This window comes from Lepisma saccharinum, chromosome 1 (assembly GCF_977018435.1).
Source record: "Lepisma saccharinum chromosome 1, izLepSacc3.1, whole genome shotgun sequence".
NCBI classification, from domain to species: Eukaryota; Metazoa; Arthropoda; class Insecta; order Zygentoma; family Lepismatidae; genus Lepisma; species Lepisma saccharinum.
In genome coordinates this window covers 220,450,762-220,476,589 of record NC_139229.1, presented here as the reverse complement: position 1 = coordinate 220,476,589, position 25,828 = coordinate 220,450,762, and the positions used below count along the sequence as shown (strand labels likewise).

The following is a 25,828-nucleotide window of genomic DNA, read 5'->3' as shown; positions in this document are numbered from 1 at the left end:
CCTGGACCCTTGGCGTCACAGTGCGATGTGCTAACCACGTGGCCACAGCTTTTGTGAACAGAGGTGTTGGCTGGTTGGGGTAGGAGATGGATAATCGCTACCCGGAAGCTGTCGTTGAAACTGATGTTGTGGTGGTTGGTGTGGACGGCGACAGTGAAGTCCAGGTTGTGGGTGGAGGAGCGGTGGTTATTGATGCGGAGGTTGAGGGTCGTTGATGTTTCCCCCAGGTAAAAATCACCACAGATGTTGCAGGTGAGGATGTAGATAAGGTTTGAGGCATGGCAGGTCCCTTTGGGATGGAGGATAAATTTGTCAGTGGCCGTGTGCACCTGGAGGGTGTGAGAAGTGATGAGGATGGGACAGGTCTTGCACGTGGGCCGGTTGCATTTATGGGCAGGGTGGGTGTTGGATGTGTGGTGAAAGAGTGTTGTGGACCAGGATGTTTTGGAGGTTGGGGGGGCATTTGAAAACCACTCTGGGTTTGTTGAGAAATATGTTTTTGGTTTCAGGATCACTGTGGAGAATTGGGAGAAGAGAGTGCAGTGTGTGCCTGATTTTGTTGAGGTGGGGCACCTCATCACCCAATATCATCACCCCATCACCCAATATCATCCCCACCTCAACAAAATCAGGCACACACTGCACTCTCTTCTCCCAATTCTCCACAGTGATCCTGAAACCAAAAACATATTTCCCAACAAACCCAGAGTGGTTTTCAAATGCCCCCCAGCCTCCAAAACATCCTGGTCCACAACACTCCTTCACCACACATCCAACACCCCCCTGCCCATAAATGCAACCGCCCCAGGTGTAAGACCTGCCCCATCCTCATCACTTCTTACACCCTCCAGGTGCACGCGGCCACTGACAAATTTACCCTCCATCCCAAAGGGACCTGCCATGCCTCAAACCTTATCTACATCCTCACCTGCAACATCTGTGGTGATTTTTACCTGGGTGAAACATCAACGGCCCTCAACCTCCGCATCAATAACCACCGCTCCTCCACCCACAACCTGGACTTCACTGTCGCCGTCCACACCAACCACCACAACATCAGTTTCAATGACTGCTTCCGGGTAGCGATTATCCATCTCCTACCCCAACCAGCCAACACCTCTGTTCGCAAAAGATGGGAGAGGGCCTATATATCGGCCATGAGTGCAACCACTCCACCTAGCTTGAACAAGGCTGCCCAGTAATGCCCATCCCTCCCACCCTCCCTCCCAGCTCATCCCACACACTAACATTTACGACGAACCTGGTGACGAAACAGTGTTTTTTCGTTCTATGCACCGCTTCTTCTTCTTCGATGGGGACCTGGCAACTCTGCAATGCCCCAACTTCCGGTTCCATCTATTTCTCCTCACACCGATGATGCTATGAAATTAGCAAAAATTTTGAATTTTTCTACTGTCCGGTGAGTGTTTCCTTTTACCTTCTTTGATTTATATATATATATACTCTGTGCCATTCCCAGAAACAAATTCTAGATCCGCCTATGTGTATTTATGTCCAACACAAACTAGTACCAAAAATTACAGCTAAATAAATTCCAATGGTTGGAATTCCTTAAATTATTCTCCTTATTTTCTTATGTTCATTTAAGGCTGTGTATTTTGAAAAAAAAAACACATTGTTTGTTAAAAACACCTCATGCACAATCTACATTTGTGACAAAAAATTATAGCAACCCTTCTGGTGTGACTGGCAGAATTGATATCAGTTGCAGATAAACCCTGATGTCTGGGAGAGACGATGTTTTTAAGGCTACTGTCCAGTGGCTGTCACAAGGGCTGCAGACCCCTGCATGGTCTGCAGATACCACTGCGTGAAGGTGGACGGGGGAGGTAAAGCAAAGGGGCCCTCAGTCGGTTTCATACCACAGTCATCAAGGAACATTTCTTCCATGTCCACAATATAACGAACATGCAACAATCCCGTCTATGAAGTTAAAAGCAGCTTGCTAGAAAGCAGAAGGAAACATGACACTCGCATTGTTTACGATTCCATTGTTTGAGCTATGGGGCAAGAAGCAGGTGCTAATGATGATATTGTTTTGTTGTCAGAAGGTGTGCGTGCAGTGCAAAATTATCGAATCAATGAAAATACCGCTCTTGCGCAACAACCATGGCTAATAAGAAATCTAAAAACAAGATCAACCAATGTAGGCATGTTTGGTCGAAACAAAGAAGAGTTGTAATGCTATTATCACAACGCTAAATCCAATTCATGGAACGAATCAAGATATAAATTTCACCCGGACAAGTTGGAGTTATAGCACCCCTCTACTTTCCACTGCATTATAATTAACGGTTTTAATGACAAAAAATAAATAGCGAAGTTTTTGACTTCGATGTTTTTGCCGTTGATGTTTTTACCGTCGATGCTTTTGCCATCGATGTTTTTGGTGTCGATGTTTTTGCTGTCGATGTTTTGTACTGTCGATGTTTTGTGCTGTTGATGTTTTGTACTGTCGATGAAATGTAGGCGATGTTTTTGTTGTCGATGTTTTTGCATCAATGTTTTGACGTATATCCCTTGGTGCCAAACGACTGACATTCGCATCCAAGTAGGTGCCATGGCTGAAACGTGCAACCAAAAGTGCTGTGGGGTGTCAACTGGGGTAAACAAAATTTCCACTATTGGAAAGGTAAATCAAATCAGACAGATTCAAGATCTGTTCAAAGACACAAATTTGTAGCAGTGCTTTGATTTCATTAGTTTTGTGATTAATTTACATACGATCACTAGTTTGATTTATCAAGTATATACATTATTTCTTTTATATTTATTCTTTGTCTTCTTATAATAGATTCTATTGTTTTTCATCTTTCCAATTTGTTTTGTTCTTATTTATAAAGTTATGCTAATTCTTAATCTTGCATGCCTGGTGCTGCCATCTCTATTCCTCTTTGGCAAACTATTTACATTACTTGGTCCTATTGGGTACGTAACACATCCCACTTTATACTGTAGGTCATGATTATCCTTTCTGTGCATAAAGTGGATATTTAAAAACAAACTCAAGTTTCAGTCATCTTACGTGTTGCCTCAACACTTTTAATTCTAATTTTAAAAGTTAAGTTAAGGCGAAGAGGGACAATTACACACCAGTTGTGCACTTATTTCAATATCGTCGGATTGGGCATTGTCAAGTGGAAACTGTTTTTCAAGTTGATTAGTAAGCTAGAAACGTTGTTTGAAAAATATGATTAATAAGTATTTTTGGAATCCCATGTATTCCTTATAGGAAATCAACTTCAAGTTATGGCTAATCAAATGGGAGTTTCGACTTTTCCTTCTACTATGACATAGTTCAACGTGTCCTTTTCCATTCATGAACTTTTCTACATTATTGGATGTTTGATATTCTCGAGAGAACGAATAAAATACCTAATGTAGGCACATGCCTCCTCCCATAAACCTAATGCATTTCTCCTTGCCTCCTACCGCCATGCTGGCAGTGTTGCCAAACCTGATGTGCATAAATGAGCTAAATTTCACCATTAATAGAGCTAAAAATGACTTTCAAGGAGCTACATTAACGAAGGCTGCATAAAGTGCCTCCTAGGGTAATTTTAGGTGTCAGAGGGGTGGGGGTGCTGCTATTACTGTTAGCTTTAAGTGATGGCAATTTATTCTTAGTTTTCACTGCCTAGATTAGGCGGCATCACCCATCTCAATAATCCAATGATGCTCATATGAAATCGAAAATAAAGTATTCCCAGATAACAATATTGTCATCTTCACCTTATGCACGGCGTAATATATAAAAATAGCCGGGGAGGTACAAGGTGGTGGGTGATGCAGCCTATATATGAATATCACGTCACGTGTAAAATGTACACTCCTGACAAAAGTTGGTCTTTATGGACCAGAGCCAGTGGTGGCATCATAGTGTGGCAGAGGGCGGGTGCCACAGTTCACAGCCAAACGAGTGCATGAAAGAGCCAGATCTGGCTCCAAAAGAGCGAAGTTGGAACAGTGATCAGCAGCTGCACCAGCTAGAAATACCTAGGGGAAATTTAATGGTTCTTTATGGATAGTGGTTCAAGTTTCTATTAGTATTTTTGGGTGTTTTTTTTGTTTTTATTAATGGTGTGAGTTAGTTTAAGTAGAATATTAAGTTGTGGGCTCTTTTATTTTTTAATTGGTGGTTATAATTTACTTTTATTTGGTATTTTTCAACATTATTTGTCCCTCTCCCCCTTAAGCTGTCCACTGAATATAGTCATCATCATCATCATCCTCTTCCAATTCCTGCCTCTGGCTGAGTCGGCATAGAAGTGAAGCCTCTCCATTTTTTCCTGGTTTTCCAACACTCCTCTCTTTCCACGGTGTTCCAATCATGTCCTCTTCTCCTAACATTCTCCACTGTCTGTTCCTTCCACCAACATCTTGGTCTCCCCCTTGGCCTTATTCCCACTCCTTGTGCATGGTAAGCTCTTACTGGTAGTCTTTCTGCATCCATCCTCTTCATGTGTCCGAACCATCTCATCTGTGCCTGATCTATCCTTTCCTGAAGCTTCACCACCCCCACTGTCTGACCGATCTCCCCATTTCTTATTCTATCCCTTCTAGTCTTCCCCAATGTAGTCCTTAAAAATTTCATCTCCACTGCCTGCATCATTCTTTTGTCTCTCTCTGTCATTGTCCAAGTCTCTGCTCCATACATAATTTTTGGCACAGAATTTGTTATATATTACCTTCTTGCATCCCTGTTCCATATTAATCTTCGAACGCTTTGATATAGTTTACCTCCTCATCTATTCTTCCACTTCTCTCAATTATGCTTCCTAGATATTTGAAGCTCTTCACTACCCTCAACTCTTCCATGTCCTTGTATATAGTGTCATACCATAAAGGCACGTAGGAGTGTGCTGAAGGTGATTTGATAAGTACCATACTTTTGGGTTCTGTTACCCATAGATAGCTATTTCATAGAGAGTGCATGACTCTCAGAGGTGCTTATGCAGCCATACTGATGGAAATATTTATCTTTGAAATCACCCATCTCATGAATTAAACATGAATCTTCCACATGGCAGTCAGATGCTAATTAACCTTATTAGTTCAATTCCAAAACACATTTTCTATTAAAATATTTACAAATGGTCTGCTACAATCAGCTGATATATAATATTAGAGGAAAGTACCTAATTATGGAATACCAATCCTTCTTTTTTGCAAATTCAGCTATCTATAGAGAATTTAAATACTGACAATAATCAATAATATACACTTTCACATGTTTCTTAGAGTATTCACCATGCAGTTACCTTAAAAACACAACAGACAAAGCAACTAAAATCATAAAAAAATGCCAAAATTTTATCCAAAGAAAAAGTTCTTCAAATATAGAATAACACAGGAAATGAAGAAAAAAGGGCTTGTAAAAATCTAGTAAAAATCCATAACTCTGAGCTAAATACAAGTAACTAGGAGGTATCCTGTTTCTGAAAATCTACAAGACTATATCTACAGGATTTATGGGGGGAAAGTGGGGTGAATCTCCAAATTTTTAGAACAGTTTCAATTTATCATTTGCATTGGAAAAACCAGAGTGTTTTCTTTGCCAGATGTAGTAGGTGTAGGTAATATTGAAGCTATATCATGGTGGACAGAGGTTGGAGTAAAAGCATCAGAGGTAGACAGGACAGGAGCAAGAGGTGTTCCAGAGGTAGCAACTCAACATTTTTGCTGTCGATAATGAGTTACTGCAACAATTGTTCCTCCAACTTGGGTGCAAAAGTTAGTTTCCTTTCTAGCTTCTACAATACCGTTTTCTGTGGTGTCTTGTTTGATGCAACTAAATTCAAGCTGTTCTGGGGATGTTATGAAATTTTTCTGCTTTTCATTTCTTATGTCTTGAATTGAAGGCGTCATATTTTGTTCTTCCAATACCTTTTCTTTCTTACTCATTTGTAAGGAGATAATGAAAACAATGGTAAGTCTCTGTATATGGTATACTATTCCATATGGCAAGCCCCTGGTATTCCATGTTATGAACCCTAGCCATCTTTGTTTTCATAGCCACAAAAGTCTGAACTAACTACAGAGTTATTGAAACCTCACAATATGTACACTACAAACCCTCACCTTTATATCAAAATATCCCTGTTATATTACATTAGGAAAAGAAACAACATAAAAGACAACTAATATCCAATAATCCACCAATTGCAAATAATACAAAATAATGTCTCCTGCCTGTTCTGCATATGTTTGACAACAGGCTGAATAACTATGCAGTACCATGCAGCTTGGTCATTATTTCCTGCCCACCACTAGGTTACAGCTTCATGCAGGAGAGATATCCTGCTATTCCATATTACAAACCTATTCCATATTTAGGTACTTTGCTCTACCTTATTTCTTTGAATCCAAGACACCATCAAATGTAAAGCACACCTTAATTTTTTGCATCAGCTTAGCTTTGGAGAAGAAAAAAAAATACTTCCAATTTAAGGTGCACAGATATACACACCGGTACTTTATTAGAACAATACTCTCTTAAATAACATCTGTTATTGAGTTCCAATGATGAACGGACACTTCACTTACAATAAATCTTTGATCAGCTTCATTGCTTCCAAATTCCACAAAATTACTTTACATTTAAATGTTGCATCATATGAGTGATGCTTAAAGCTGACTTACTACAAAGAGCACATTCTTCCTTCATTTTTCTTTGTACTTCACTGCCAAAGATAGACTATCTCCTTGATGTGAAATGTTGATTCTTGTAACAAAACAAATTGAAAGGGAAGAAAACGTTGATGAAAAATCTTAGTGATTGAAATTGGCAAATGTTACACAAACACTGTGATACATTTATACATGTATACTCAAAGAAATACAGTATTAATAAGAATAATTTTACGCATTATTTGCTCTTGAGAAGTGTGCAAATTGAAATATTGAGCAAATTATAGAAGTTTAGCCACTAAAGAAACAAAAGTTTGTTTTGATAATATTATTTATTTGCCATTTTCAAAAAGTTTTTTAGTCAGCAAATTAACAATAAATTCATTTATTAACTTTTAAAGTGTAATTTAATGTAAGTTTGGAAATGATCAACTACTGCATATGCTGCAAGGCAAACGAGCAAGCACTTGCCAGTGATTGACTAGGTGAATTTTGGACAGATATCATCGAAAACCTTCAAGAACTAATTTTACACTAACCTTCAGAAATCTCTTAAAAGCTCACCATCTTTTGATGAAATCACATGGTAGACCAACGTGAGAGATCACGACCATGAAAGGCTTAAGATATACCTATCACATCATCTTATTGTCTTGTGAAAACAATATTTTATCATGATTGAATTTGCTAAATGTCTTTACAGGAAAGCATAATGCCGCCACCAACTCGAACTCTTCCACCACTTCGTGTTCCTCCATTGGGCACATCGTCAGAAGAAAGGAAGATGGGAATTCTGCGTGAGGATTCAATGCGTGACTCCGAAATAAAAATGCTCGAGCAGTGCTTGAATGAGAAGATAGAAGCTGAAGATAGTGAAATAAACTCTTTGGTTTCTGAAATAAATAAGGTGAATATTTTTGTTGGTTGAAATACAAGCAATTCTCCCCTGTACTTTAGCTTCTTAACCTGTGGTTCACAGACCCCTAAAGGCTTCAAGAAATGTTATGAGCTTTTATACATGTTGTGAAGCTTTGAGTAAATAGACTGTCATTAAATAAACTGATATGAAATTTAAATATGTTTCACAGCTTGCTAGAGTTGAAAATGGCAATATTTTAATTATTTATAATACAAAACTTCTTAATGTAAAATCTTTCCAGATTATCAGAGATAATAAAGGTAGAGCACCTTTCAAATTTCTAAGCTCACTTACGTAAAATGACCAAAAAATCTGCTCTCTTATCTTAGGAACGAGTGGAGGAACTGTCTGGTATAATCAAAATACAAATTTCAACCATTAAGCCTAATACAGGGTCCGGCAGAGGAGTTAGATGGTTTTGAAATGTGAATAACACACTTAATTTTCAAAGATACAGAAATGTATTACTACAGAAATACAGGATATTGTATGCCATTTTTATTTACCATGACAGTTGGTTTTAAAAAAATGGCATACAATAACCTGTATTTCTGCAGTGATACATTTCTGTACCTTTGAAAATTAAGTGTGTTATTCACATTTCAAAACCGTCTAACTCCTCTGCTGGACCCTGTGTAATGAAACTTGTAAATGAAGTGTAGCACCAGACTTCTCATTTATATAATACAGTATTAGCCCACCATTAACTCTTCAAAATAATAGTAACAACAAAAGATAATTAAAAGGGGTCCATGATAAGTGCAAGGTTAAGAACCTGGTATTATTTTTTTTTAATGTGTGAATTACGAGCGTGTGCTGAAAAGTAATCCTTCCTATTTTTTGTTATGGTGTAAACACATTTTGGATTTTGAACAATCATGCATGTACTCATCAGTCTCTCCCGCTTATCCATTACAAGTTTCAAACTTCTATCGATATGGGGTGCTGAAATATGATGAGGAAAATTGCAGCATGTAATCATACTATGTCGGTGCACCTGAAGCAGCGTGCGGTGTTCGAGTTTCTAACCATAGAAAATGTGCCCCCAATCAATTGACATTCATCGAAAAATGATGCTTTTTATGGGGATGAATGTGTAGACGCCAGTACTGTACGACGTCTGTACTCGTAATGAAAACTCCAGCCGAGAAACTCTCAACTTTGTCAATGTGTGTGACAAAGAACAGAGTGGGAGGCCACGTACTGCAGCTGATGAAGGTCATCGGAATCGTGTTGATGAACTCATTAGGATGAACTGTCGCATAACCCAGGCAGAGCTTGCACTCAAGTGTGGCACATCACGGGACCAAGTGCAGGCTACAATTGCAGATCTTGGATACCATAAACTTTGTGCACGGTGGGTGCCTCGAAAGCTCACTCCTGACATGAAACAGAAGAGACTGGACCTTAGCCAAGTTCATGCTTATTCTGATGATGCAGTGCAAACAGAAGTGAGGCTGTGGCTCCATTCTCAAGATCAACAATTCTACAGTGACAGACAGCATTAAGAAACTGGTCTCTTGTTGGCAGACTTGTGTTGATCGCCAGAGTGATTATGTGGAAAAGTAATTGTCTAGATATGGACAATAAAATTCTAGAAAGTTACCTGCATTTCTTTTATTCAAATCAATTCAACCATTTTCCAATAAAATAAATAGGAGGCATTACTTTTCAGCATGCCCTCATACATTGACTGTTATAATAATTATTCGAAATATGTACAGGGTTGTATCATAATTAATAGCGCAAACTGACTCAGTTGAAAGTACAAAAAAGTCTCACTAAACATGGGTCTGCAAACGAGCTGTTTTCGAGATAATTGCCAATGTGAGGTTACAAGCTGCCACTGACTTCATTGTTTGTAAACGTCGTCTTAGTTGGTAAAATGCTAATAATGTGTGGGAATGTGTGGTTAGAAGCAGTGACATGCACTGAGGAGTAGCTAGTCTAGCAGAGATAGATCAATCAATCTCAAATCTCTAATTATTTTCAAATCACAATATTTATTGTTTTGTTGAAGCCACAGTTCATATGCAACAATTTTTATCACGCGCTTCTCGACCCTCGGTTCGTTCAGCGGCCTAGCTCACTCTTTCTCTGCCTCTACCTCCCTTGGCCCCTCGCCCCCGCTCGAATGGTTGAAAGCCCGTGCTTTCAGGTCCTCCAGTCTATCTCCTATAGGACAGATAGGGGATTGGATTCCCTTCGCTTCCTTTGTAAATCCTCTAAAGAACTAAGGGGAAATTTTTCTGCAGTACTTCTGTCCTCTGTATTTACACTAGTTTTTACACGTTGTACAATATGTATGTATAATATGGGATGTAATTTTATTATTTATGCAATTGGAACGTCTTATGTGCAGACAAAAATTTTATGATTTTTTAAAAAATATGGAATATATAATGATTAAATAACAAATATTTGCTCACGCTCTTTCTTGCTCCCGTTTTAGTAGTGTTTTATTTAAATATACTAATCTCTTGGCCTCCAATAAAAAATGGGTAAGCTAAACAGTCATAAATACGGATGTATTAATTTGGGCAAGAAAACGCGCGTTCTAATTCTTGTTGTTGGTTTGGTTTATTTTACTTCGCTTTTCTGCCACATTTGGTTATCGCGAAAATGAGGATGAGTGATGGATGATGTGATGAAATTGATGAAGGGACCTCGCAAAGAACAATTCAGGCCGGGATTCGTGACAAGCGTGCATTCGTGTTGTTATGTGTTGTACTCTGCCTGCAGTGAATAATGAGAAAATTAGAAATGAAAAATATATCCCGAACTCAAAAAGCCAAATGAATATCATTGAAGAAAGTAGAAAAATGGTTTGTTTAAAGGTGTGTTTTGTTACCCATCGCTTTTTCTAGCTGTATAGATTTAATCGGAATAAGTAGCTAAGAGCTTGGAAAGTCGAGAGGGACAAACATAAACAGAGAATTCTAGGCTCCTGATTTCACAGTGCCCTGCAGATGCACTGGGAGGAAATTATTTGTATTTTCTTCTCTCTTCCATCGCTTTACCTAATTTCTGCCATGACGATGAACGTTGATTAAATTAAACGGGTGAAGAGTGGTTGCAAATAAACACTCATGCAAAGGCCAGGGCTCGAGCCCGGATCATTCAGTAATGAGATCGTGAGATGGGGAAATTATGGAAATCAAGAAATGCAAAATTTTTGAAAAAACGTTAATCATATATAAAGATGGTATTTCAAAAATTCAATTGAAAATTATTACTCAGGAAAAATGCAGTTTGCTTTACCGATACACACGTATCCGAATGGTTAGCGCCTTCCTCACATGTTTGTTGTCGGCCGACCTCCGTGGGGGAGTGGAAGTAGTCCCGGATCTGTACCCGATGGAGGCATATAGTGGTTCGGATCCCACATTAAACTATAGGTCTAGTCCCGATTAGCCTTTCTGTGTATAAAGTGGACTTAAAACGTCAAATCAACCAACCGTGGGGGAGTGGTTACCACAGCGTGCTAGGACACCAGGAGTTCCTTGTTCGAACCCCTACCTGGACATGGGTGTTCTCTGTGTTTGTCCCTTCATTAATTTTGTTGTATCATCTTCGCGATTAACCAAATGTATAAAAAAGCGAATCAAATAAAACATTCATTGATTGATTGTTTGATTTGGTCTATTTTACTTTGCTTTCCGCCATATTTGGCTAATCGGAAGACGATATGATAAAATTGATGAAGGGCAAGGGACACACAAAGATCACCCATTGCCAAGCCGAGATTCAAACCTGGCATCTCTGGCTCAGTAGTCAAATCAAATCGTTTTTCATTTTCAAAAGTGGGTGGAAGTTATGTGTACAATTTTTTGTAGTCATTCCTAACTTTGCAATTTTTCCTGTATTTGACGTTCTTTTAGGAATACTGGGCCCTAAAAGAGGGGGGGGGGATTATGACCCGTTGGGCATGCCACTCATTGCTACCCCAAGTGTCGACGTCGCCGCACGTCACTGGTTAGAAGCTGTCACTGATTGCATTTTGTAAACACCGAGTGCTTTACACCTTGCAAATTCCAAAGTTTGCTCTTTGTTTACAAAACAGAACATTTCTGAGAGGTGGCGTTGTAATCAAACAAAATGGATACAATCAGTACAGAGAATTGTACATGCTTGTGACCAATTCCGAGATGAACCGGGGGTGTTCGAAAGAATTCGAAACTCAATGCGGAATCATGTACAGTATTGCATCCAGATGCAAGGACGACACTTTGAACACCTTTAACAGGTATGAGTGTACAGTAATTGTAACATGTAACATACTAATGTTTGTTAAAGTAAGTAGAATGTTCAATAAAAGCAATGAGATCTCCAATGACTTTTCTTACTGTATCATTAGCATTTTACCAACTAGGACGATGTTTACAAACAATGAAGTCAGTGGCGGCTTGTAACCACACATTCGCAATTATCTAGAAAACGGCTCATTTGTGGACCCATGGTTACCGAGACTATTTTGCTTCTATTATCGTGTACTTTCGACTGTGTCAGTTTGCGCTATTGCTTATGATACACCCTGTATGTTCTGGTATGTAGCCAGCCAGCATTTGAATTTAAGAAATTGTAAAAGGAGTTAGGACTTTTTTTTTATATACATTTCTAAGGGTTATGACCTGCCTGATAGAAGTCAACTCAAATTGTATCATTACAATTACAACAGCAAAAAAATACAAAAGAGTATATTATTTCAGGTGTATTTATGAAAAAATTCACACTAATCTTATTTTCAAATATTTTGTATAGTTTTCAGTTCAAAATTTCCATTTATTTTGTTATGATTTGATGTGCCAGTAGTGCAGTTATCACTAACTTCCCCACCTTAAAATAATTTTTAGTACTCAAAATTATCGATGAATAATAATTTTAAAAAATAATGTGGTGGACCTTTCCCCAAAATAAAACTGACTTCAACTCTACGATTTTCTCTGCATATCTGCACATTTGAAAAGCTTGCACTGATCATTTTTTTTTTAAATATGAAATGTATTTTTTTCGAACAAAACCCCAAAATAAAACTAACTTCAACTCTACGCTTTTTTCTGCATATCTGCATATTTGAAAAGCCTGCACTGATAGATTTTTTAAAAATATTAAATGCATTTTTTCAAACAAACAAACTCCTATTGCATTGTAATTCAAGCATGATGTACCTTCAAATTTACATAATTGAAAACAAGAGTGAAAAATCACCAGTTCTTTGAGAAACAACATAAGTAGTAGCCATGTGGTCCTGAGATATGTTTTAGTGGCCAGCCATAGCACCTGCAATAATGTGTGTGTCATAGGCAGCATTTAGAGGTTGTAACTAATTGAATCTTCTTGTGTTTCATGGTGATTTATTTTCATAGGCAACTGGCGAAGATGACATAGAAACTCTTGACCTAAAGAAATGCGTTGAAGATGAAATGAATGAACAAGAAGAAGAGGAAGCACAAGAAGAGGAAATAGTAGAAGCAATTGAAGCAGAACCTGAAGAAAAGGAGGAAATACCAGAAATAGAAGAAACTCCACCAGAGAATGAAGCGGAAGTAAGAGAAGAAGAAAAGAAAGGTATGTAATCTTAACTGTAGAGATTTTGTATTCAGGAAGAATTATATACGAAGAAATACATTTTGGGTAGCTTTTAAACCATAGTTTAAAGTACCTGCTGCAAAGTACGTTGCTTGCTATTATTTTCAAATCTTGCAGAAACAAGTGAAAATATTCTAGGAATGGGACAAATTAATAAGTAGTGTGTCAGTATTGTGGGCCTCCCTGATGATTTAGGGGTAACAATGTCACCTTGTAAAAGAGGTCCTGGGTACGATCCCTGGTGGAGTCACATTGCACAATGGTTCAGATTCTCCATTAAAATGTAGACACAGTCCTGATTAGCCTATCCAAGCCAAGAGTGGACTTAAACAAAAACAGTTTATTGTTATTAGCTAATACAAGCAGACAGTGTAATGGTAAATTTGCTGATACATTTACCAATCTGATATATCTGTGAGGGTATGTCAACAAATAACCGTAATTTTGTTTAAAAAATCCCAAATCCGATTAGTAGAAGGTTGTAATACATGTATACTGTGCCTATCCTCAAATGTCGGTCACCAGGTTTACCAGTCTAATGTGAAATATGATGTCCGCAAACACCATCCAGCAGCACATATTTCACATTTCTTTCTCCAGGCAAATATTCTTCCCTCTTTCCCAAATCTTTAACAACATAATGATTGTTTGTTTCCCAGCTGTTCCACAGACACAAAAAAGCAGCAATTTTTTGTAAACTCTTATTGTAATCCCGTAAGCAAAGCAATAACCTTAAGTTAGGCACACACTAGCCATCCATATTCATCATAACGTATCGTTCCGTATGTTTCCTTGAAAGTACAGCATGAAATGAAGGAATAGGTTAAAACATTGACATTGTGAAGCAACACAGCCTTCAAAGTCAATTTTGAAAAGTCAATGAACAGAAATGGAAGAAAAGCCAGAATGAATGATTCTACAGTATATTGCATGTGTATGAAAGAGCAACTTTTAATGGAAAACTTTACCTAAGATTTCCCTAATGAATCATTGGAAATAAAATAATTAAATTTTGCATATTTATTCATCAATAACTGTGCTATTTTTCAAATAATATAAAAATTTTCTCATTAGGAGGTTTTTGTGGGCAAAAGAATTTCCCTAATTTTAAAACGTTCATATAATTTACATTTTCTTTCTAAAAATTGTTCCATGATGGAGAATTTTGATGGTCTTTTTTTTATTCTGCACCCCAAAATATATTAGAAACAGTCACTAACTTAACACTTAGAGTGCTAATCACGTATATATACTGAGTTCCCCAACTTCTCTAGTGTGCGGGTCACGTATATATGGATGGGTTAAAGTTACAGTGATGTAAGTCACTTTTTAAAAAATGAGACTTAGACACAGAAACCAGATCGAGATAAGTCAATCTGTTAACAGAAAACGTGAAGTAAGTCAGAGATTCATTCAACTGTCAATAGACGACAGTATAAGGTCTAGTGATGAACGAAACAGCTGTTGTGTTGATCAGCAAAGTGCTGTGAGTCAGACTCTTTTTTCTAAAACAAAAAGTGGCTTACACCACTGTAACTTTAACCCGTCCATATACGGAGTTGAATTCAAAATTTATTTCAACGGTCATTTGCTGTACATTTACAGAGTTAGCAATCCTGAGTAATGTTTGGACATCGTACTTCCTCATACTGCCACTAGATGATGGGCAAATGCTCATAACGGTTCTGTTCACTCATTGTCTGATAGTAATATGTTTGCTTCCCTCTTCTACAGTGCCGGTGATTAGGGGGGTTGCCCCCCCCCCCCAATTGTCGCCACTTTTGCCCCCGCACTATGCTAAATCTTATCTACAAATGTAAATATACTGGCTTTGCCCCCCTTGTTTTGGCACCTTGCCCCCCTCCAGTTTTGGGACCCAATCACTGCCACTGCACAGTGCTGGCAATTAGGGGGGGGGCAGTTGGCCCCCAATTTTCGTCACTTTTGCCCTCGCACTATGCTAAATCTTATCTACAAAGGGAAATATACTGTCTTTGCCCCCCTAGTTTTGACACTTTGCCCCCCCCCCCCCAGTTTTGGGACCCAATCGCCGCCACTGCATGTCATATATCTTGTCAACTTTGTATTTTTAGTACATTTCATATATGATTTATGATGAAACGTCCAAGGTAGCCATGTGGTTATAATGTAACATATCATATATCAAAATAAAGAGGAAGAATCAAACTTTTCAACAGTGTATGATACATATATTTTACATTTTTAGTTTTTGAGATATGATTTTTTAAAAAGTAGTGAAAATGGTCAGCATTCTTGGGACGGAAAGTGACTTAGAAGTCAGCTTTGTAAGTGTTAACAGCGGCAAAAATCATGTTCCCTAGTATAATTATATGAAATTGATAGACACTCACAAAGAAATAGCCAGGCTGGAACCGTTGATGGCAAGATTGTGAATTGAGACACTAATAATGTCATAACCTGGTCTCCATATTTGGAAGGGGAGATTTCCCCTGTGCAGATCCATGCCTGCACTATACTGGACTTAAAGTCTTCTGGAAAGGTTCGCTGGTTTTATGACTTCTTTCACAAGAAATGCCATCACAATAATTTGTTTCATCTGTGCTTTGACACTGTTATCTGTCATTTTCAATAACTGACTCTCAGTTGACCTGGAACATGCAAGCTGCTTCACTAAGCTACTTACCACCTTAGGTAAAGCTAGCTCAGTGAGTGAGCACATTAAGTGGTCGGTCGACTTTTGATTTCACCACCAAAGTTCTAGGGTTTGAGTCCAGGCTAGGGTATGGGTGTTTTTTATGATTGTCCCTTCATAATCATGATTAGCCAAAAATGGTAGAAAGCAACATCTAACACCGAGGCCATGCAGTCTAAGACTATGAAAAACATGCTGGTTCGAGTCTCCTGTGGGAAAGCGTAACAACTTTTCTCCTGAGATTTCAGCCAGGATATGGGACCAGTCGCCACCCACTATTGTGAGGAAATTGAGATGCTATGAATGAGTAGCGTAACCCAACTGGTTGCATGATCACCCACCTCTGCTGTGGCATGTAGGAGTGAGGCCAGCAGTTGGTAGGTATGCCTTGGACCTCAAGGACTGTTGCAACAAACCATGATGAGTATTCCTATAAAACTAAAAGTTCTGGTTTGTCTTGAACACCCCTCATAGTACAGGGTGGCTCAAAAAGTCACTTAACACCCCCGGTACAAGGCCACTGCAGCGTGCAACATGGAAACGGTGATGACCAATCGTTGCCAAGCCAAGGGGGGACCACATTGATGCCACCCACGTGGTCGGCGGCCATCTTGATGTCCGCCATCTTGAACTCAACTTCAGAATTTTAAATGGAAATTGTGTCATATGATATATCAAATCAGGCTAGAATTTCATGAGAAATGCAATGGTGAAGGTTTTTTTATGTATCTTTAACCAGTAAAAAGTTATGACTGAATTATTGTACCAATTTGCTCTTTTTCGAGGTGCTAGAAAAATGCCTTAAAATTTGTTTAGCACATCGGTAACGCATCGAGATCAAAGTGATGTCTAGGGAGATAAGTTCGCATGCCATTGCACAAGATTTTAATCGGATACATCCATGAAGAGCTGCGCATTATGTATGGTTGTCGCGAACAATTTACAGTCTTGACGCTTCCATTGAATTAAAAGTCCTTCACAGTGACAAGGCTAATGTTTATGTTCATAAGGAAGTTCATAAACAGAATATGCGATCCTTGTCATCTGATAACTAACTTTGGACAGAAACTACTTCACAACGTTCCCATAGTGTTCTGGTGTTCCTCCCTATTGAAAAAAAACTCTGTAAAAAGTACCTTCTTCCATAAGCAAGGATGAAAAAACCTGTTTATTTAACAAATCCAAGTAGCCCTAAGCATTTAAGGTTCCGTTGATGAAAAATTGACTAACCAATCATGTTCCACACAGCACACCACACCATTAACTTACCAGCACTAACCATTCAGCTTTGATCTGTCGAAAATGGGTTATCAGATAAAAAGCATTGAATATTCTGTTTATGAACTTCCTTATGAACATAAACATTAGCCTTGTCACTGTGAAGGACTTTTCATTTAATGGAAGCATCACACTGTAATTGTTCGCGACAACCATTCATAATGCGCAGCTCTTCATGGATGTATGTGATTAAAATCTTGTGCAAAGGCATGCGAACTTCTCTTCCTAGACATCACTTTGATCTCGATGCGTTACCGATGCGCTAAACAAATTTGAAGGCATTTTTCTAACACCTCGAAAAGGAGCAAATTGGTACAAGAATTCAGTCATAACTTTTTACTGGTTAAAGATACATAAAAAAACATTCACCATTGCATTTCTCATGAAATTCTAGCCTGATTTGATATATCATATCACCCTCTTCCCATTTAAAATTCTGAAGTTGAATTCAAGATGGCGGACATCAAGATGGCCACCGACCACGCGGGTGGCGTCAATGTGGTTCCCCCTTGGCTTGGCAACGATTGGTCATCACCATTTCCATGTTGCGCGCTGCAGTGGCCTTGTACCGAGGGTGTTAAGTGAATTTTTGAGCCACCCTGTATATTGCAAGCAGAGTGTAAGTAAGTGAAGGCAGTACAAAATTTCTTTAGAAATTCTTGAAAAGTCAGAGAATTTGTTTTGAGAAAACAATTGGGAACTGATGGTATTTCTCATCGGCATATTGTAATATTTTTATAACTGTACCATTATTTTATATTCACAATCAAGATGTATTCATCATAAGAGAGATGTTACCAAAGCTTGGCCAGTGAAATAAAAAACTTTTTTTTTATTTTGCAGAAGGAAGAGTAGCAAGATTCTTCAATTCATTTAAAAGAAAGAAGCCTTCCTCAGCTCAGTCCACAAAAGAAGAGGAAGAGTCAGTTCAAGAGAATCCAGAAGAAGAAGGTATTTTTGTAATTTTCTAAATATTTAGCTCTTACATAACCAAAAAGTCCTTTCTAGGTGCAATAATACTCCAGATTTGATTCCTGGTGAGAGCTCCAAAAAATTAGTGTGGACCCAGTGGCGTGAGGATAATTGGGGAGCTACTTGAAAGCAATTGTAGCAGACTGTGCTCTCAAAGCTAGAAAGTAGCAGTGATGGGACTCGGCACGTAAAGCCACTTGACAAGCTTTGTTTCTCAAAGGGTTGGATTGTTGAAATGTTTTATGTCAGTTTTCTTCATCCAAAATAACCTGCATACTTTTATGCATTCAAACATCTTCACATAGTGTCTACAGTTCAAAAAACTCTGCGAAAATATAATCCTTTCTACACTCTGAATTTGGACTTACTCAACAGTATTTGTAGACTCAAAAACTAAACTCACACACTGACAGCCTGCAGTTTCCACAGTTCAACTGACATCCCTGCATGCGGTGTTCCCACGTTCCACATACATCTTTTCTCCATTGAATAAAAATCTGTATAATATTGATTTCACACTGATAATGTATTTTAAAAACAGATACAAAGAGATTCAAAACAAGACCAATATTGTATTTGTAGGACTATCCAATACTAAGAAAAAGCTGTTATGCAAAATTGATAAGAACGGTTTTTTGACAATTTAATGTGATAATTAAGAATTGTGTTTAAAACCTTTCTGTCTGCACTGTACTAAAATTTGATCATGATCGCTCTCTTTGAAATTCTATAAATAGAAAATGGGTGGTCCAAAGAGAGCGATCATTTACAAAACTAATAAAAGAACATGGCATTTTTTATTTGTTCACACGATGATTATAAATAGAAGACATACTCCAAAAAAGATTGGTTAGCATAGATTATCACAGAATTGAGTAAGCTAATTTTTTTTATAACTCGTTTTTAATTGGAGTGCAAACTCGAGTATCTATAATTTTTAATCGAACAGTAAGTCTTGAGTAGCCTATTTGAGCATAAAAGTGGATTGAAAAACTACCCCCCTTCCCACACAAACACACAAAAAACTTATCTTGTTAGTAGAGTCATTAGCATAGGGCACAAATTTACTGTTATTAACTTTTATTCCCCATTTAAACTAGTGTGCATTTTAATTCCTTATTTACAAAGTGGTTGTCCATAAACCAAAAGCCATTGAACACAGATTGAATCTTAAAACACAAATTGTGAGGTTAAACACAAGTTTTTCATAGTAAGTGAATAACTATAACAACAGTTGAGGGCGTGTGAATGAAACAAATATGCAGTGACAAATAAGGTGCACAAGAGATAATGCAAATTATGTGAAAGACAAAAGTAGTAGCAAACTTTGAATCCTTATTGCAGTCCACAATACAATATTCATGTACGAGGGTAAAACACTTTTGCATTGCATGCATTTCATAGGAATTTCAAAGCTAGTAATGGAAGAAGATTTGTAGGATTGATGCTTAAATACTTGCTATTCATCTGTGCAATATATGTGGTTGTGTGTGTGTGTGTGTGTGTATATATATATATATACATTTCTTTTTTGGTTCTCAGACAAGGAAAATGAAGAACCATCACCAGGGGAAGGTGGTGATGAAGAGGAAGACAGAGCTCAAAGTGGAAAGTCAAAGTCTAGTCAGATGGGAACAGAGAAGAAGGTAAGTTAAATTAGTTGTCCAATTACATGCATTAGCATTCGCATGTTCAATAGCAACAAGAAGTTTCAATATGCTTGGAATGGACATTTAAAAAATATGCAGAATACCAAAAATCCAGGTTCTATCCTGTAATGGGCAATAATTTTTCACATTTTTTAAAATTAATTGTACAATTGGATCAACTATTATGAAGAACCATCCTGCACCATGGCCGTGCGGTCTACGGCATCATGCTTTGCGCTTCGGCTGCATGTTCGAGTCTCCTGGGGAAAGTGTAACAATTCTTCTCCTAGGATTTCGGCCTGTGTATGGGACCGGTGGACACCCACCATCGTGAGGTGTTGGATCCGTTCATTTTGCGACTCGTTCTTGTGAACCTGTTGAAGACCGGAATTTGGAGAGGTGTGAGATTTTTCTTTAGGGAACAATTTACTCAAGACGAAACCTACGCACCAGCCATCCTCAGAATTTCTTGCGGAAAAAATGTTGCTTTAGCTTTGTGTGTACTGAGGAAATTTTCTTTCTTCAAGAACACACCCGTTCGGAACCCGTTCTCTTTTGATACGTGAAGCGGAGAAGGTTGGTGTTTGGACAGTTCATTGGTTATGGATCTGCAATAAAGCTTGAAGAGCAGAATTTCACGTAACTGGCTGTGGTTGACGTCACACTGGACGGGTGCGGACCCAGAGTAAAAACAAAGGGACTCACTACTTCTTTCCCCCCGTGAACCTGTTCTGTGAATTTGAGTCCTTCGTTTGTGACCCGTTCAGAAGCAACTTGATCAACTAGTTCATTTGCTCGTTGTCATAGTTTTTTACATTGCAGAGATGTGTTACACCCGAGAAATTAGTGATTTTATGCAGTATCAGTGACGTCATTATTCGAATATGCACGTGTTTTGTGCATGTAGAACAAATTTATTTTTAAAAACTGGTGCGAAATAGAGGAATTAGACTTACGCTGGTCACACATTGTTGTTAGGTTAGGAATGATGGTTTCATGCTGATAGTAATTTTATGTATTGTTTGCGTGTAGAATGAAATTATGCTGAAAAGTGGTGAAAATGAGCCTAAGTTCTTTTTGATTTATTACGATTTCATCATGCTACAAATGCAACTTTTACATGCTTCGATTTCGATTTAGTATGTCTGTTAACAGATACTGCAGAGTTTTAGCGATTACTTAAGATTTTGTGAATATATGCTTTTGTGGTTAGGTTTGGTTGTCTTAGAATTAAAATAAAGACCCTGAATGCACTCTACTAAGGTTCCGATTTATTTCTACATTCATTCCCACTAGTTTACGATACTTACTGTTGCTTGTCAACCAGAGAATACCTTGTCCGTGGGAAGCGTGTATGATTGAGTAAGGTCATTTTGAGGTGTTTTTTTTTTTCAACATAAATAACTTTTTCGAATCCAAATAGTGCTCATTATTTTAAGGAAAGTTCAAATTTCGTGTCACAATGATTGCCACAATTCTATGATAATTAGTCTTCCTGTTAGGACAAATTTAAAAAAAAAAATCATAAAACATTCGGAACTGTTACCTTTTAAAAGACAGATTTCGATGTTTTCCGTAATATAAAATTTGTTCCATCATGTGGAAAACTCAAATAATGGAGATATTTGATTCCAAAGTATGGTCCGCGTATATATTTTTTTAGGTGTATGGTTGGTCACCGGCCCCGTTCAAGTTCTGAATTTCCGTAATATGTACTATTTTCAATAAATTAAAAAATATAATTATTAAACTTATTGCATATTTTTTTAAAGTTACATGACCTAATTTTCTGTTGTTTCTCATTTGTATTGATATAGGCTAATTGAGGTTGTATACAGGTTACATTGTAAAGCTTTGATATATATGCCACATTTTTTTATTGATTTTTTTACACCACCTTAATTGTAATGACTTAGTGAAAATGGGGAAGTACAATAGTTATTTATTTTTTCATTGAATAGCATTATATTAATCACTTGGTAAATTTTCAGCTAATAACTGTGTATATTCATATTCATAATAATTAATGTGCCTGCATATTTAATTGAAAAACATGAGGTTCAGAAGCAAAAATCATGACGACAAACATGTCTGGAAAAATTTTATTTCTAGTCTGGAAAACCTGGAAAAGTCAGGGAATTTCATAATCAAAAAATCGTAGCTACCCTGTAATTGTATTATTGTAGATTTTTAAATGAAGTTTCCTTTTGGTGAATTAATACGAGGGCTATTTTTTTATCAAGGTCCGATAGGTTGCGAAATAAAAACCACATTGAAAATCTGATGAAGCTGTGCGCTGATGTGTTGCACAGTGTCTCTAGTATGCCCGTTGATCGCGTCATGTTGCACGTGTCAGTTCGGAGTGCGCAGTGAGCACAGAAACATGCCTAGAACATTAGAGTCGCACGCCAAGTGTGAAGTGCGACTCTTCATGCTGAGGGGTGCAATGCAGCCGAAATTCATAGATCATGAGTACAGTGTACGGTGAAACTTTCATGAGTGACAGCTAAGTGCGGCAATGGTACAGGAACTTTGAAGCAGGACGTACAGACGTTCATGATGCAGGCGGTCAGGGAAGGAAGCAAGTGTCAACCGATGATCTTGTTCAGCGAGTGGATCAGGCGATTCGAGAAAATCGTCGGTTCACAATTTCTTAGTTGAGTGAGTTGTTTCCCGAAATTTCAAGGTCAGCTCTCTATACCATCGTGAGTGAGAGACTTCAGTACCACACACTCTGTGCGAGATGGATTCCCAAGATGCTGTCAAACCAGCGCAGAAGACAGCGAATGTGTGCCGCCTTAACGTTTCTTCAGCGCTACCATGATGAGGGAGAGGATTTTTTGAACAAAATTGTCACAGGGGACGAGACATGGGTCCATTTCGAAAATGAAGAAACAAAAGAGCAATCCAAACAGTGGATGCATTCCCATTCCCCAAGTAAATCAAAGGAGTGTTGATGGTGGAATTCATGGAATGTGGCACGACCATCACTGCAGCCTCATACAGCGTGATGCTTCAACGTCTACGAAGGGCAATTCAGAACAAGCGAAGAGTAATGTTGTCATCAGGCATTGTCCTTCTTCATGACAATGCTCGGCCGCACACTGCAGCTGCAACACAGACGCTCCTGCGGCATTTTCGATGGGAGGTGTTTGATCACCTACCTTACAGCCTGGACTTGGCTCCCTCAGATTTTCATCTCTTTATGTACATGAAACGCTGGCTAGGAGGACAGCATTTTGGCACAGACAACGAGCTGCAGACCAGCGTAGAGAATTGGCTGAAAGCATAGGCGGCTTCCTTCTATGACGAGGGTATTGGAAAGTTGGTACCACGCTACGACAAATGTATAAATCTGGGCGGCGACTATGTAGAGAAGTAGCTGGAAGGTGTAGCTAAATGTTGCAAATAAAAACATTTTTTATTTCACTGTGGTTTTTATTTTGCGACCGATCGGATCTTGAAAAAAAAATGGCCCTCGTACATTGCATGTATGTGTGTGTGTTGTGTGTATGTATGCTATTGTTTATGTATTAATTGTGAGAGAACATCATACCTTCAGATAGTTTTGTCGGTGGTTAAGATGGTGTGATTTTTCCTAACCGGGGTGAAATATGAATCATATTTTAAAGGAAAATACTGTGTTTATAGCTAGTCTTATATGGCATTTATGCTACTCTTTACATCCGCATGCTTTGCAATGCGTGTGGTTGCTGTACGATCTCTAATAACATTCACACACACAAAAAAGCTGTTTATCAATCAGCGGATGTGTTTGCAGTATGCTTATATTTGTATATACTCTTCAGCATATCTTCTATGGCTGTCTCAATATACATACTAAAAGTGACAATGATACGTTACGGCCTTAAAAAATATAGTACACTATTTTGTACTTCGGAACATTTCTATAAATTATCATTTTCACGAGACAAAGTTTGTTTTTAATTCACTTTTTTAAAAATATATATATATTTTTTGGATCCTTTGATTACAAGGGCATACCATTAGCCACTGCACTATCGGATAGGCCTGATTGATTCCATGAGAAACATGCTCCATAGTCCTGTATTATTTTTGTATGTTACGTAGCTTTATACAACGTTGTTTTGTGGTAAATAGCATCTTTTTAGATACTCTGGTCATTGTTACGAGTTTTAGCAAAATGTGAAAGACTACATTTGTCATATAATCGTTATATTTCTACCTTGAATCACTGCTACAAAAGCTGTGATCGCAATAGTTATCAAATAGGTTTCCAACATGCCCCGAAACTTTTGCCCGGAATCATGGCAGCTGGTGTGCTTTCACGTAATGAATTGTGGGGGAAGTTGTTCACTGAATATCATCCATTGGGGAGCTGCGAATGAGTAGAGTAACCTGGTCAGGAAAACCTACAACAACAAACAACTGAGCAGGCACACTTCTACCCTTAGGTCACGTGCCTCTCCATCCATTATCTATCTAAGAAGAACTACAATTATAACAATTTATACTTGTTTGCAATGCGTGTATTTCCTGTGTCGTAGCTGAGATGGCTTTGGATGAAACTTGGCAACATAGCAATGGTCACATTCTGGCTGCGGACTTCCTGCTTCACTGCTTTAACATCATCCCTATGTTCTGAGCTGCAGGAAAGTCGAATTTTAAATCACCAAGACCAATTGTAGGCCAAAGATTAACGCCCGCCAAGAGCACAGCTTTGCCTAAATCAAGTGTTCAAAGATAAAAACAGAACATAAACAGGAACAGGAAATTTAATTAAAATATATACGAAGAGTGTGAATGAATGTGCGGGTGTCCTGTAGCTAATTTGCCCTTTTTTTTTTTTTGTTTTCTGTCCATTTTATTCAATGGAAAAAACACATTAATTGAGAAGTTTGCTACAGCCAGAAATAAGGAGAATAGAACTGATATACAAGAAATAAAATAACAAGGTAAAATTTTCTAAAGTATTACATATTTTAAATTTGATATATATTAAATGCCGCTGTCAGCCCCCGGTCAGCCCCCAGTGCAGACTGGTTATCATATTGCGCTACGACGCCAGGGGTACCGAGTTTGAATCCTGGACTGGGCATGAATGATTGTGAGTGTCCATTCATCAATTTCATCATATCATCCCCATCTTCGCAAATGAGCCAAAAGTGGCAGAAAAAGCAAAATAAAATAAAGCAAATCAATCAATCAATTAAATGCCACTGGTATGACTTCCATTAGTTCTAAGATATGAAGAAATGAACTCTAATGGGGTAGTGTTGTAATTTAAAAGGATTTTTAACTCTTTGATATAAGAAGGGGAGGGGGTAGCTGTGATCAATCTCTGGGGGAAATGGAGAATGCATGAATGTAAAGGTCAAATGCCGAATGCATAGTGCATTAGTTGAAAAATTGTAGAAGGGGAGAAGGGAAAGAAAACAACATTGCTGAGGGGATTAACCTGTCTGAGGTTTCTTTGTTTTAAATTGTATTTTCGTATTCAGTGCCTGCAGTTACATGACGTAAACAGTTCATAGAGCACAATGACATACGAAGGTAGCTACAGCTGAAATGCTGATTCGGCTAAATTCTTTTTATTTCTTCCTTTTGTTTGTTTCTTTCTGCGCCGAGCACCGGCAAGGGAACCTTGGGAAGCCATTCATGGACGATTCGCGAAATGCACTTGTAGTCAACTCATAGTGAATGGAGTAGTTCTGACATATAGCATATTCATTTATTATTAACATTACGTACAGCAAAGTGATGGGGAGAAGGACTCAAATAAATTATTCATTGATGGGAAAGGGGGTAGTTTACACCTACATTTTATATTTGTGGTATTATTGTTACATTGTTGGCATGTTTTATACTTGGAAGCATGAGTTCGTTGGCGAGTGGAAAATAAAAGGAGACTAGGGAAGGGGGGCAATCGGGAGAAAGGAAGGCATATTAGATGCAGGACTGAGGGTTTCCATTATGCTGGAATGAGTTTATCGGAACATGTGTGATGGGGGAAGAGGTCTATGGAGGGGGAAGGGGCAGTGCTTGTGAGAAATATCAGTTGATTAGTCATTGTCATCATAACGAGGTTTCAAGTGATGAACTGTAATAGTATCT

The 25,828-nt window shown here is 38.1% G+C and overlaps 1 protein-coding gene across 1 annotated transcript in view; it reads left to right on the top strand.

The window, feature by feature from the left end:
- Positions 1-25,828, top strand: part of LOC145988972 (X-linked retinitis pigmentosa GTPase regulator-like) — a 404,239-nt gene that overhangs the window by 363,588 nt on the left and 14,823 nt on the right. Inside the window, exons 11-14 of the mRNA XM_083124278.1 lie at positions 7,355-7,558; positions 12,937-13,138; positions 17,955-18,062; positions 19,626-19,729. Coding sequence (XP_082980404.1) covers positions 7,355-7,558; positions 12,937-13,138; positions 17,955-18,062; positions 19,626-19,729 — 618 coding nt within the window. The remainder of the gene's footprint in view (positions 1-7,354; positions 7,559-12,936; positions 13,139-17,954; positions 18,063-19,625; positions 19,730-25,828) is intronic.